At 50.1% G+C, this 13,719-nt stretch overlaps 1 protein-coding gene across 4 annotated transcripts in view; it reads right to left on the bottom strand.

Moving 5' to 3' along the window:
• Nucleotides 1-1,439: 1,439 nt before the first annotated feature.
• MEF2A (myocyte enhancer factor 2A) overlaps nt 1,440-13,719 on the bottom strand; it is an 86,878-nt gene continuing 74,598 nt past the window's right edge. For 3 of the 4 annotated variants that reach the window (XM_023528991.1, XM_023528988.1, XM_023528989.1), the window contains 3 exons: nt 10,707-10,833; nt 4,674-4,800; nt 2,037-2,364 (listed from right to left, as the gene is read on the bottom strand). In XM_023528991.1, coding sequence (XP_023384759.1) covers nt 2,037-2,364; nt 4,674-4,800; nt 10,707-10,833 — 582 coding nt within the window. Of the gene's footprint in view, nt 2,365-4,673; nt 4,801-10,706; nt 10,834-13,719 lie in introns of all 4 variants that reach the window. The other variant, XM_023528990.1, reaches the window with a different exon arrangement.

Here is a 13,719-nt window from a genome sequence, read left to right as displayed (position 1 = left end):
TTTTTTGGCCTCTATCAAAACTTACTAATCCGACTGTCGTGGAGACAGAATTCCACTTTGCGGCTGTGACTGCCACAGCTTCACACCTGTGTGTCACTCAGAAAATCTGGCTGATTTGTCACAAAGAGCATATAAGGAAAACCTCAAAAGGAACACAATTTACAGGGGAAAACAAAACCTAAGTACAAATTGTAGGGAGCTGCTGAATATTGTTTAAAATACTAAACAGCAGCATTTTTAAACCCTTATTTTGATTTCTCAGGAAAAGCAGTATTTAAAAATCTATGGTGACAGACAGACTGGACTCTGACTTTTGTTCCTAGCACGAGGCCGGGAGATGACACGCTGGCCGTCAGCAGGACACCGGCCCCTGGAGGCGGCGGCCACGGCACCGTCAGAGGCGGGATGGCCGCATTTTGTAACCAGCGGCGTCATCGTGGGCCCAGGAAAAAGACGCCAGCCCCCGATGAACATTTCCCTAATCATTTACCACTTAGAAAACCTTTGTGCTCATCTACTATTTTGCCATTTTTTCTAGTATTTATTAAGTCAGCTTTTTCTACTATATTTTTTCCTCACAAAAGGCAAGATTTCAATAATGCCTTATAAAATCTGTTACAACACATTTTATATTTATGCAGGATGAACTTGACACCAATTTTTTTTTGCCACTTTGCTATTTATGTACACATATAAAATATATAATGATGCTCAACCCATACAGCACGAGGATTACAACGTAACGTCACGCTTCACCACCAGTGAGGGGAGAAACCCCTTTCCACAATCCTCCGAAGAGACCGGGCTAATAATTAAAATCCAAAGTACAGTATATTTAACAAAATAGTAAATATTAAACAGTGAATACTCTACTTAATAAGGATCTCGCCTTTTCTCCCCAAATTGGCGGCAATCCACAAAAATATACTTTTTAATCTGGTGACCATACAATACATAGGTACTTACATCAAAGGTGATAATATATTTCAGATGCTATGTACACAAAGAGTTTGGCTCAACTTTTAATTTACATATAGAATAAGTGTTCATGGCTTTTTTTTTCCAAGGTTCTGCTTGCAAGATATTTTTTCCCCTCTTAGAATAAAACTAAAAAGTTAAAACAAGATAAAGCTATTCTCTAAAAAAAAAAAAGTTAAAACATACAGCTTTGGCTTATATAAATAATTCATAGCAGAATGTTTTCAAAAGTAGTGAATATAATTTTATATATAGTCATCAATTCATAAGGGTGTTTTCTTTCATATAAAATATACATGAGCTAAAATCAGTTTCTTTAATTTTTAAGATATGACTGTAAAAAGAAACTTCTGACATAGTCCAATTATAACTTAATATATTAATTTCTTTTGTTAATGCTCTATATTTCTAGGCTAGTATTTTCTGAATCTCATGCGCGTTTTCTATTCTCTCTCGTTAGCTAAAGATCACTTCTTTGACCCAATACATTTTTGCACGTGCAAAACAGTTATGTGTGGGGCTTTTTTTTTTTTTTCCATTTGTTTTTTAATATCGACAGCCCTTTACCATGCACCCCTTTGCAACAGAGACCCATGCCGGGTTGGGGAGTTAATATAAACGACATTCTATGTACAGTATTGCTTTCTTGGTTCCTGCTTTTCTACGGCTCTGGTCTACAAAGCATTTTTCTTGGGTACTAAAGTCACCGCACAGTTAAATAGCACAAGGAGGGGCCCTCGAGGTCGCCGCAAGCTAGTGTGGGAGAGTCACACGTGGGTACGTTTCTCTGCAAAAACTGGTGATCTCGTGAAACAAGGAAGTGCCAGACTAGACTGCCTACAGGGTGCTTGGCTTGCCAGGGGCCACACACCTGCACATCTACGCGGAGCTCGCAGGGAAGTGCCTGACGGCGAATGCGACAGGCCCACACACACACACGCACGCCCACATACATACACAGCCTCTACACATGTGTGTATGTACACATAAATATTTACCTCGCGTCCTTACCGACCGATTCGGGTACGTCGGGCAGCTCACTGCAGCCGCTCGGGCGCCTAGGTGACCCACGCGTCCATCCTCATGCGCTTCCCCGAGGGGCTCGCGCGGTCCTCCGCGTGCGGGGGCCGGCCCAGCACCACCGGGGCGTGGAAGTCGCCCCGGGGGTCCTCCCGGTCACTGCCGTCGTAGGAGCTGCTCGAGCTGCTCAGACTGTCCACAGGGGAGCGCCCCATGTCCTGCCGGGGCTGCGGGGGCTGCGGCTGCGGCTGGAAGCCCGAAGGGGTCATTCGATCCCGGGGAGGTGAAATCGGTTCTGACTTAATGTTGATGTTTTGGTTGGTGTTAATGGATAAATTCGAACCCTGAGATAACTGCCCTCCAGAACTGGAAAAAGGGGAAAAAAAAAAGACGTCAGACGGTTTGTGAGCGTCTGCACCGCGGGAAGGACACCACGGACCGCGCCTGGCTGCGAGGCCGGCCCGCGCCCGCGTCCGCACCCGCAGCAGAACCTCCTGCACCGGCGAGGGCCACGCCCCTCGCGCGGCCTGAGCGAGGCGCAGCCCCCCCAGCAGGGCGAGGGCGGAGGGCGGGTTCCCGTCTCACGAACCTCGCTGTGCTGTTACCCGCCGGCCCAGCCACCGCACGCCTCGGTATTTACTCAGGGGAGCTGGAAACTTAACGCTTACACAAAAACCTGGGCGCAGAAGTTCACGGCTGCTTTACTCATTCATAATTCCCCAGACTTCGAAGCAGCCGCGACGCCTGTCCCTCAGTAGGTGGCTGGGCGAGCAGCACCGGGGGAAATGAGCTGGCCAGCCGTGAAAGCGGCCGAGCTGAAACGGCTGGGTTGGAGGATTGCGACTCTGCGACACTCGGGACGAGGCAGGGCCAACCCGATGGTGGCTGCCGGGGCGGGGGCGGGGGCAGGGGCAGATGAGCAGGCAGAGCACCGAGGGTTTTCGGGGCGCTGGAACTGCTCCTTCAATGGCAGCGATCCCTGTGCTTCTACGTTCGTCAAGTGCCCCCGATGGCAACACCAGAGTCGACCCCACAGCAGGCAAGCTCTAGGCCGCGCGGTGCCCGCACGCCTGTGCGCGCACGGACCTTACGCGTGGCACGTGCTGTGCGGCACTGATGGGGACGTGTGACTGAGGACGGGGAACGTCCTTGCTACCCAGCTCTGGTGTGAACTTCAAACTGTTCGAAAAATCGTTCATTAAATAAACTTTTTTAATAAGTTTTAAAAAATGAACTAATGCTAAATCTATAGGCAAAACTTTGAGAAATATGACATGAGCATAATCTCACAATATCGCCCCCAAATATTTTTCAATTGGAAAGGGAAACCTAGGAACGTTATGGAGATACGGCCAACACTTAACCAAGTGACCGAGGTCACTGTCACCAGTAACGCAACACCTGACAGCATGCGCTGAGGCTACCACATGGCTTCTGCGGTTATCCTGCCTAAACTAATTTCAGTCTAATCGTGACGAAATGTCAAACAAACCAAACAAAAAGAGGCCTTTAGTGGCCCGTTCTACCCACGCCCTTGGTACTTTCGTAGCTGAAGTCCCCCAAACAGCGTCCAATGCCGTCAAGGACCAAAACAGGAGAAGGACACAGCGACGTGACGGCTCCCTCTCCCCCTCCTCGCTGTGCTCCGCTGGTCCTGTGACAGGCACAACATCCCCTCTACTGCCACAGCAACTCTAAGGATGAGCAACAGTCTGAAAAATAGGCCACGTGCTCAGAGTGCGCCAGCTACCCCAGACGGAGTGCGAGGCATCCCCCCCCCCCGCCGCCTTCTGCACCCCCTTCTACCAACTGATGACTAAGCGGCCTACTTTTTTAGGATAAAACAAACTGGTCCACCACCCAGACAGCGGAATGCCACGCAGCGACTTCTAGGGCTGAGGCCTGAGGGCCTTTGTCCAGGCCGTAATTCCCAAGAGACAACCTATATAGCAGAAGGTATTGCGCACTTAGGTCAGAATTCAGGAGGCGGGGTGGCCCTGGAGACAGGCTGGGTGGCTGTGCCGACCCCGCTCCAGGGGCCGACTGTCCGCTGGCACCGCAAACACAGAGCCGCTGCTCCCCCCTGCCGGCGACGTCCGGGGCTGCTGTCAACCCTTTCCGCTCACGTGCCCACAGCCTGCCCACAACGAGCGTGCTCTTTGTGGACGCTGCTTGGCGAGGTGCAGGGAGCGGGCTCAACCCTGGAATCCTGTGGTCTGCTGCATGCACGAGGCATCCTGCCAGCGAGGTCCAACCCCTAGGCCCTCCCGAGCCGGGGACAAAGCGAAGGGCACAGCTCATCCCCCGGCTCTGCTCATATTCACCAAGCGAAACCTGCAGCAGGGCAGGTGCGCCCCGACGCCTCCGAGCTGCCTCCAACGGTGGCATCAGACACGGGGCTGGGCAAGAGGAGGCAGAAGGGGGTGCACGTGCCTCAGTACCCCCTTAGATACCGAATCTCCCCAGCACGTCCACATACGAGAAGCCCTGCTCCCCGCATCTGTCCTGGGCACGCTCAGTCTGCCCAACACCCAAGCTGTCACCTAGAGCCATGGGAACGATGTTCCTCCCAACGCTTGTGCCACCTGCAAGTGTCACTGCAGGTCACACAGAAGTCTAGAAAAAGGGAGGGCGCAAGCTGGGGGCGGAGCCGGGCGACGCTTCCAGTTACTCACACCAAGGAGCTGAGGGCTGCTTGTCCTAAATGGTGCTGCTGCCAGGCCGACACCTGCCCCAGGGACAGCATTCCTGGGGAGCCGAAGCCCTGCAAGGCCGACAGGTCCGCGCTGCTCAGCGAATAATCTGGAAAAGAGAGACAGACACACAGCTGATGCACCGAGGGCTTCACAAACACCTGGGAACTCTCGAAGCTGCTGGAGAGAAGCCAGGCTCCTCAGCGTCACGCGCTCGGGCCTCGGCCCCGCGGGAAATGTTCCTTTGGTTGCTTTAGGGGACCTAGCTGTGTAGTCATCTGGAATTATTTCAATAAAATAGGTTTCAATTTTGTACTGAATGTTTATACTTCGTGATCTCACAAAAAGTTGGGACACCTTTCCAGACCTTAAATAATAAAGAGGCCGTCACTAACGGGTGTCCCTGTGCAAGTGTCATTTTAAATACATACGCCACCAGGACCCTCCCGAGAAAAAGACTCCAGCTCACATGGACCGAGCTTGGATCTGCAAGTCCGTGCTCCTGAAGGAGCAGGGACAGGAAAGACGCCGTGCCCCTTCCCAGGGGGCACCAGGCTGAGTGACACACACGGTACATACATTACTGCTACGCAACTAATTGCAGTTGTTCAAACTACAAGGAATGTCAAACATCCTTGAGAGCAAACAAAGTATGTTCAAGTTCATGAAAAATCTCAGTGTCACCAGAGTATAATGTAGGTCATTTTATACGCATGATTCAGTCACTTACACCAAGACTGGGGACAGGAGCTGTCATTCGCACGTGGAGTTATTTCAGTTCATTAACGCCTGTCTCTTCCATTCAGCTCTGAAGAGGGTGGCAAACGCTACTTTTAACTTTTCTTTTCTCAAGAGAGGTGTCTTCCCGGTGAATTAACATTTTTTTTAAAAAGCAACTGAGCTGAAACAGTCGAACTGGGGCTTTTCTCCTTCTGCGTCCCCTAAGGCTGTCCGTCCGCGTCCACAGAAGTCGGGGTGGAGGGTCCAGGGACCCCTGTGAGTCCCCAGCTCTCTCCTGACTTCTGCTTCCAAGGTCCTTCCAGCTACCTACTTGCCAGGTCCACATGGACGTCCCCAAACTCAAGTTCAGTATGACCAAACTGACCTCATCTCTCCTCCAAACCTGCTTCTCTGTAACCCGCTTCCCATTTGCCCCGAGAATACTCGCCGGCGGCGCCTGTGGCTGCAGCGCCGACCCCGAGACAACCGGCGGACGACAGCCGTGACCTCACTCCCCAAGTCTGTCATGCAACATCCGCTTGTCATTTTCACGTCGCTCTAGTGTATCTGAAGTCTTTGGAAATAAACGACGTTCTATTTATAGCATTCTATTTTTAGTGGTATTTCCATTTACAAAATATAGTAATTCTTGATCCCTGAAAATGTCATCCTAGAAAACGGCACGTTCCCTCGAGTGATGTTAAACGGGCGTCGGCAGCGAGCTGCACTTGTCTTCCTAACGGGGCGAGGGTTAAACACTCCTCAGCCTGGCGAACGGCACCCACAGTACGTGGCTGCCCGTGCGGCTTCCCGCTCCCTTCCGCCACCGCCGGTCAGCTCCACCTCCTGCCTCTCCCGCCGGGCCAGGTGTCACCATCTGTGCGCCACCGCGCTAGTCCAGGCCGGTCGCCAGCGCAGGGGCCTCTTCGGGGTGTCCTCGCACTCACATTTGCCCCTACGCACCGTACCCAAAGGGATCTTTAAACAACAAATGGGTCACGACACCTCGCTGCTCAAAACCTTTTGATGGCTTCTCGATGCTCTCAAGATAAAGTCCCAACGTGGCCCGTAAATCTCCACTTAATCTCTCTAGTTTCAGCTCTAGCCGGCACCGCCCCTCCAGCCTGTGGACACAGCACCCCAAAGCCCCGACACTGTCCCCAGTCTGCCCGCCTGACTCCTTCAGGTCGAAGCTTAAATGCGGCCCCACCATGGCTATGGCACATCATCCCTAGAGCTGTCTGCCTTCCCCCCAACCAGCCCCACGTCCCACTAACCAAGCACCCCTGGACTTCCACACTGAGTGATCCCTGAGCGTTTGCTGCGTGCTCACAAAGAGTGTGAAGCAGGGAACGATCTGAGGGGTGCGGCGCTGTCGGGGCTTCCTTCCCCCGGAGCCAGGGTGCTTCTGCCCCCTTATGCCCTTCACTGCCCATGGCACGCGCTGGACTCTGAGCACGTACAGGAAGGCGGATGATACTAAAGACAGACCGACCATGGGTGCGCGTTTAAAAACGCGGAGATAGCATGTTAGAGATCATGTGGTCAAACGGAACAGGACAAGGGCCCCGAGAGGGAGCAAAGACTCAGTCAGGGAGGAGGAGGAATGAGACCGCGGCTAAGCGGCTGATGGTTTGGAGAGACTGACTCCATTTCCAAGTTTCGGTAACTCCTTCTGGACTTTTAAAAAAACAAACGTTCTACTCCTATTTCTAAAAACAAGTGCCGCGGGACCCCCCGTCAAGACGGCCGGTAGGTACCGCCGCACGCGCCGCCTCTCACGACGACATCGAGATTACGACTAAACTACAGAACACCCATCACTGAGAACCGCCTGTGACCACGGTGATAAAGAAGTAGCCACGCTGAGACTGGCAGGAGGGGTGGAGTCGCAAAATGGGCTTGTGCCACACCGTGTGGCGGATAAAAATTGGAAGTGATACCTTGGCTGTGGTGGACCCCCCAGAGGAGCGAGGGGCCCCGGCCCAGGCACCAGTGCCAAAAGGAGAAGTCCGCATAACATCTGGCTGTGAAAAGCAGCAGAGAGTCCCTCGGCGAGACTCGGGAGGGCTGCTGCAGGCCCCCCGACATCCTCTTAAAGGGCCCATGCAGACTCCCGCTCACCTGCTCCGAGCCCCAGAGCAGGGTAAGCCACTTGAAAAGCAGCAGGGACATACGGGGAGGAAGTGAACTGACCAGCTTCAGGACGAAGGCTAGAGGGACGGTGCTCAGGGCAGCTCTCTCCAAGGCCAGAAGTGCTGGCAGTCCCCACTGTCCCTTGCTTCAGCCACACCCCCACCCAGCCAGCAGACACCAAATCCTTAAGCAGCTAACGCCATTTGCTGAGCCCTGCTGATTCCCTGCGGCCCAGCCCGAGCCTCTGTCAGGAGCTTTCCCACACAGCGGCCTCCCTCACCTCACACAGCAGACTTTCTTAAAACGTCTCAAAGATCCATAAACCCCAAGCACGCAGCAGCGGGCCGCGGCGTGCCCCGCACCTCCTGCCAAGCGGCCCCAAGTCCGGCACCAGTGGCAGCCGGCCTTGGTTTGCAGCAGCCTCTCCCAGGCACCTCCAGGCCCAGTGCAGGCAGCGACCATCTGCAGTCCACGTTGTGGCTCCTACCAAGTGGCCCCGGTGGCCTTGGCCTGCACCAGAGCCCCTCCCCTCCCAAGCGGCCCCAGAACCCACGCAGGCAGTGGCCAGCTTCACACCACAGCAGAGCACCATCCAACCACTGCCATACATGACACACCCAAAGGGCAGACTGGGCAGCACCGGAGCCCCGCTAAAGTGACTCCTGCTCCTTGGGGTCATCCCTGCATGACAGCAAGTCCACTGTGGTCACAGCCCGTCCCCGCATCAGTCAGCCTGAGAGTCGATCCCTCCCAGTGATGAGCCAACAGCAATTAAAGCTCGATGACAAGAGGGTGCACAGAAACCACACAAGGGGACACCCCTTGAGCACCCAGCTCAGGTGACCAGGGAGACTGTGCCACTGCATCCCACAGGACATCTACCACATAAGGCCATCTTGCCAAGACTGGGAGACTAAGGCCTCCCTAACACATAGAAATAAACAGAGGCAGCCAAAATGACACACGCATGTCCCCAAATGAAAGAACAGGACAACACTTCGGAAAGATCGAAATGAGATGGAGATGAGCAATCTGCCAGATGCTGAGTTCAAAGCACTAGTTAACAGGATGCTTAATGAACTTAGGGGAAGAACAGATAAACTCTGAACTTCAACAGAGACAGAAAGCATAAAAACAAAGTCAGAAATGAAGACTACAATAAATGAAAAGAATACACTAGAAGGAATCGACAGCAGAGTACGTGAAGCAGAGAGCACTAAATCAGTGATCTGGAAGACGAGGTAGCAGAAAACACCCAATCAGAACAAAAAGACATTTTAAAAAATGAGGACTCTTTTAAGGGACAGCGTATCAACATTTGCATCATAGGGGATAAAACCAGCTGCTGATTGACAAAGTCAGAAGAAGAGTGGACTTGAAAACCTATCTGAAGAAATAATGACGGAAAACTTCCCTGACCTGGTGAAGGAAATAGGTACACAAGTCCAGGAAGCGCAGAATCCCAAACACGATGAACCCGAAGAGGCCCACATCAAGATGCACCATAATTAAAATGCCAAAGGTTAAAGACCAAGAATCTTAAAAGTAGCAAGGGAAAAGCAGGGAGCCCCCGAAGGCTGTCAGCTGATTTCTCGACAGCTTTGCCGGACAGAAGAGAGTGGCGTGAAATACTCAAAATGATGAACGGCAAGGACCTACCACCAAGATGACTCTACCCAGCAAAGGCATCATTTAGAATCGAAGGGCAGATAACGAGCTTCCCAGACAAGGAAAAGCTAAAGGAGTTCACCACCACCAGAACAGCGTCACAAAGAATCTTAGAGACCTCTTTAAGAAGAAGAGATCAGAAATAACACAAGAAAGAAAAAAATTCTCACAGACCAAAGGCAAACACTTAAAAGCAGTGGATCAACCAACTATAAAGCTAGTATACAGGTTAAAAGGCAAAAGTTAGCAGGATCGTGTGTAACTACAGCAACAGAGATGCACACAGAAAAGCAGTAAAAAGTAATGACAGAAACATAAACGTAGAGCGGGTGAGAAAAAATCGTAGTGATTTTAGAATGTGTTCGAACTTAAGTGACCATCAACTTAAAAGAGACTGGTATGAACGTGGCTTGGTATGTAGGAAGCACACAGGGTAACTGCAAACCAAAAATCTATGAGAGACATACAAGAAATAAAGAGAAAGGAATCCAAACACGACACTACAGTAAGTCACCAACATACAAAGCAATCTTAAGAACAAAGCTGGAGGTATCACGCTACCCGATAGCAAACTATACTACAAGGCTGCAGTCATCAAAACAGCACGATATTGGCATAAAAACAGACACATAGGTCAATGGACCAGAATAGAGAGCCCAGAAATAAGCCCACGCCTATAAGGTCCATTCATCTATGACAAAGGAGGAAAGAATATACAATCCCCTGGAGGGGATTGTGCTGAGTGAAATATGTTAGGCAGAGAAAGACAAAGACCGTATGACTTCGCTTATGTGTGGAATCTAAGAACAAACGAACAAACAGAACAAATGCGGAGACGCACTGCTTCCCGCCTTCGTCCCTGCGGCCCTGGGGCTCGGCTCGGCTGGCGAGCGGAACGGCCCACGTGGCTAAAAGCAGCCCCCACCCACTCCAGCGTTCTCGAACTTCCCTGACGTACCCCGAAAGCGGGTATCTAAGAGGAAGCGTCTAGACACACATAACAGTGCAAAGCTCCTCTCGGACGTGAGTGACTGGCTCTGAGAAACAAGGAAGGTCCTGGCTTTGTCCCTCTGGCACCAACAACAGAAACCGAGCGGGCAGCCACACGGAGGGACGTGCCCCACACGACACGACACGACACGACACGACACGCGCCACACGAGTCCCGGGGCGCGAGGGGCTCAGCCTCTGCGAAGCAGGCTGACAAGGCAGGAAGAGGGAGAAAGGACAGCACACGCCGAGCACACGCTCCCCGGCGTGACGCACACCGCGCCCCTGAAAACGGCTACCTGTTCCCTTGCTGGGAGATCCTCCTGCAAGTGATGTGTTCTTCTGTCATTTTCTCAAGGCTAGTATGTGTTTTCTAACATGTCCAAATGTGAATCTAAGAACTAGAAATACTTTCAATAAATACACCTTTTAAAAAAAAAAAAAATCACAAAAGCACGTTAGTCACAAAAGAGAACGGCCACGGGGCGACAGCGAGCTCACCAGTGTTGTAGGCGGTCGGCATCGCCGAGTACACCAGCCCCTGCGGAGGCAGGCTCGGGGTCGTCACGGACACCACCGGGGTAGCGAGAGGTTGAGTGGCTTGGGAACTGCTTATCCTTTGGGTATTCTGCGAGAGAGGACAAAAGTGTTATCGTGTATTTATGTTCAGACTTCATGTTTTAAAAATAACATTCAATTTAAAAGTGACATTTTTCACAGTTTTATGATGTGAATGTCATTACTTCCTGAAGCAGTGATGATGTGAAAACCTTCAAAATACTAATGGGAATCACTAAATATTTAATTCTAAGGGACAATTTTACACAAATTAGTCATTTTCCCCTGTCTTATTCATACGGAATTTACTGCTGTCAGAGACATACCCTTAACACAGAAACTCATTCTGAGTAATCACGCTTGTATGCATTCGCATAAATGAGGACTTGAGGCGACCCAAAATAAAGTGTGTGTAGGTTTTAAAGACCTGAGGACAGCAGAGGCCATGAGTCTATGGAGACGTAAGTCCCTGAGAGTAGGGATTAAAGCTGCTTGTACTTCAGCGCTTACACGTGAGGTGGCTTTACGCCGTGGCTCACTGAAGCGCAGCCTGTACCTGCGTCCCCTCCCCGTGAGCCTGCAGCTGATTTTACACACATGAAGTCACGTATATTTGATCACGACTACTTTAGAGCAGTTTACGGTTCACAGCAAAACTGAGGGGTGGTCCAGCGATCTCTCCCGCCCACGATGCACAGCCTGATGGTCAACATCGCCCACCAGCTGACGGATTTGAGCGCAGGTTCAGGTATGCATCGCTCCACAGCTCCCGACTCTCCTGAACGGACAGGCCTGGCAGAGAGTGCTGGCGGACGTGCTGTGGACGGGGCTGTGCACGAGCATTCACTGCCTGCTGACCGACCCCACCACACGGCACCCTGCCTACACTGGGAACGAGGGATGAAACCAGCTGCTGAGCGACCAAGTCAATTCGGGACGGTCACCGTCCTCTCTGGGAGCAGTCTGTCACCAGGCTGGCTGGAAGACACTGACCAAAACCAAGGGTCAGAGGAACAGACAGACTCCATGTTCCTTCCATGTGGTGAGTGCACAGGGAGGCCAAAGCACACCTCCAGGGGTATTGTTTCTAAATGAAGAAGTGACAGCCCGATGACTGACATCTGGGGACAGAGGGATCTAAGCCACATCAATAAAAGTATAATTCAGATGATAAAGAATCAGAATGTGATTCGGTTTTCTCCATCGCCATTTTCAAAGGGTAATCAGTGAAGGGCCACACAAATGCGAGCGAGCGCCCTTACTGTCATTACGAACCCTCTGGCCCAAGATTTCCACATAATTGGTGAAAAAGAGATAAACACGCTCATTCCCCTGGAGCTGTCGCGAAGTTGTTCGAAAACTGCAAGGCTTCTACGGGAATCTCTGTGGCCTGGCTCTCGAGAGTCTTCAGTGCAGGCTCCAGGGCACCTGTCCTCCCTCACTTTGGGTCAGAGCCATCCACGGTTATATTCTAGAGCTCAAACCGATTTGAAAAACTTTCTCAATTCTAAGAGATTGTGTTTGGCACTGTTTTATAAGAGTAAGTGACTTCTGAAACCATTAGAGGGCGACATATAGCTAGATAATTTACAAGGACGCATTCGTGACAAGTTCTTAAGGGTAAATACTGAGGTCTAATCCAAGATGAATTATTCTATCTCAACTATAAACTTCCATTTGGTAATCGTTACTGTATCATTAAGTAAAGTGTTTTCCCCGAAAGATTCTAAATCTGCACATGATGTAATCCAGCACCACGGTGACAGCTGACGAGTATGATTTAACCAATACAGAACCACATGCAAAACCACAAATGATCACAAAATCAAGAACGATCTCTTAGGGACAGAGCACAGAACTTATTTGGGAAAAAAAAAAAAAAAAACTGTGCAAAACACACCAGCATGCATATAAGCATAACGATAAAATGTAAATAAAACCCAACAGATGCCTTCCCCCCATGCTTTCATGCAGTCTGCACCCCTCTTCCATGCTAAAAACTACACTTTTTCAAGTTTTTATCCCCTTTAAAAATCATCTAATGAGCAGGTGAAGTCAGATGATCGCTTCTGTGGGCTTCGGGTTTTAGTTCCCAAAGAAGAAATAGATCAACTCAAAGCTATTTTTAGTCAAACTTATGTGCCAGAAGAAAACCAAACAGAAATCATTTGTTTTGGGAAAAAGGTTAATAGCTGCTTTTAAGAATGAAATCTCTTCTGATAGGAAAAAAGTAAGTTTGTGTATATTTCATTACAGACGCTCCTTTCAGTAAACAGGAAAACCCTTTGGGGTTCAGACCGTCTCATGCAGGATGAAATAATTCCAACTCTGTGAAAAGGTGACCTCACCAAAAATGATGTCATCTTTTTGAAAGAAAGAGAAATAACACAAGACCATGTGTTACAATCTGAGGAACTTTGAAGGTGAGGTCATTTTCTAAAAATACATTCATAATCTGGGGAACTATATAAGGTATTTTGTATCTTTCCTGTAAAAAATATCTTTCATGAGTGGTCTGTGATCATGGACGGCTATTGTTTTAAAAGGCTCCAACAAATAAAATGGGTGAAGATATACACTGAGAAGTAGAAAAACTAGATGCTGTATTCCCAGCGACTGGTTTAGTTACTCAGTGCACTTGGACAGTGTTTAGTAACAAAAGCCTGCGTAACAACGGGAACGCTGGTTAGATAAAAACACTCAGAGTCAGTACTTTCAACATCTTTTTCAACTCCCTTCAAGCAGAGACCCACACTCACCAACTCCAATTCCTCTTCCTCCGACTGCACTCAGCACAAGAGAAGGATGAGAGAGTTACTGAGAGGCTGGTACTCGAAAACGAAGTGTTTCTTTAGAAAAACATGTTATTTGGACACTAGCAATTGCTGTAAACTCTAAAGAGATAATTATATACGCAACAAATACAAATATAAGTTATTTATTGCCTCTGTACTTG

This window comes from Pteropus vampyrus, unplaced genomic scaffold (genome assembly GCF_000151845.1).
Source record: "Pteropus vampyrus isolate Shadow unplaced genomic scaffold, Pvam_2.0 Scaffold34, whole genome shotgun sequence".
Lineage (NCBI taxonomy): Eukaryota > Metazoa > Chordata > Mammalia > Chiroptera > Pteropodidae > Pteropus > Pteropus vampyrus.
Note: the sequence above shows the minus strand (reverse complement) of the source record. Positions and strands in the feature narration are given on the sequence as shown.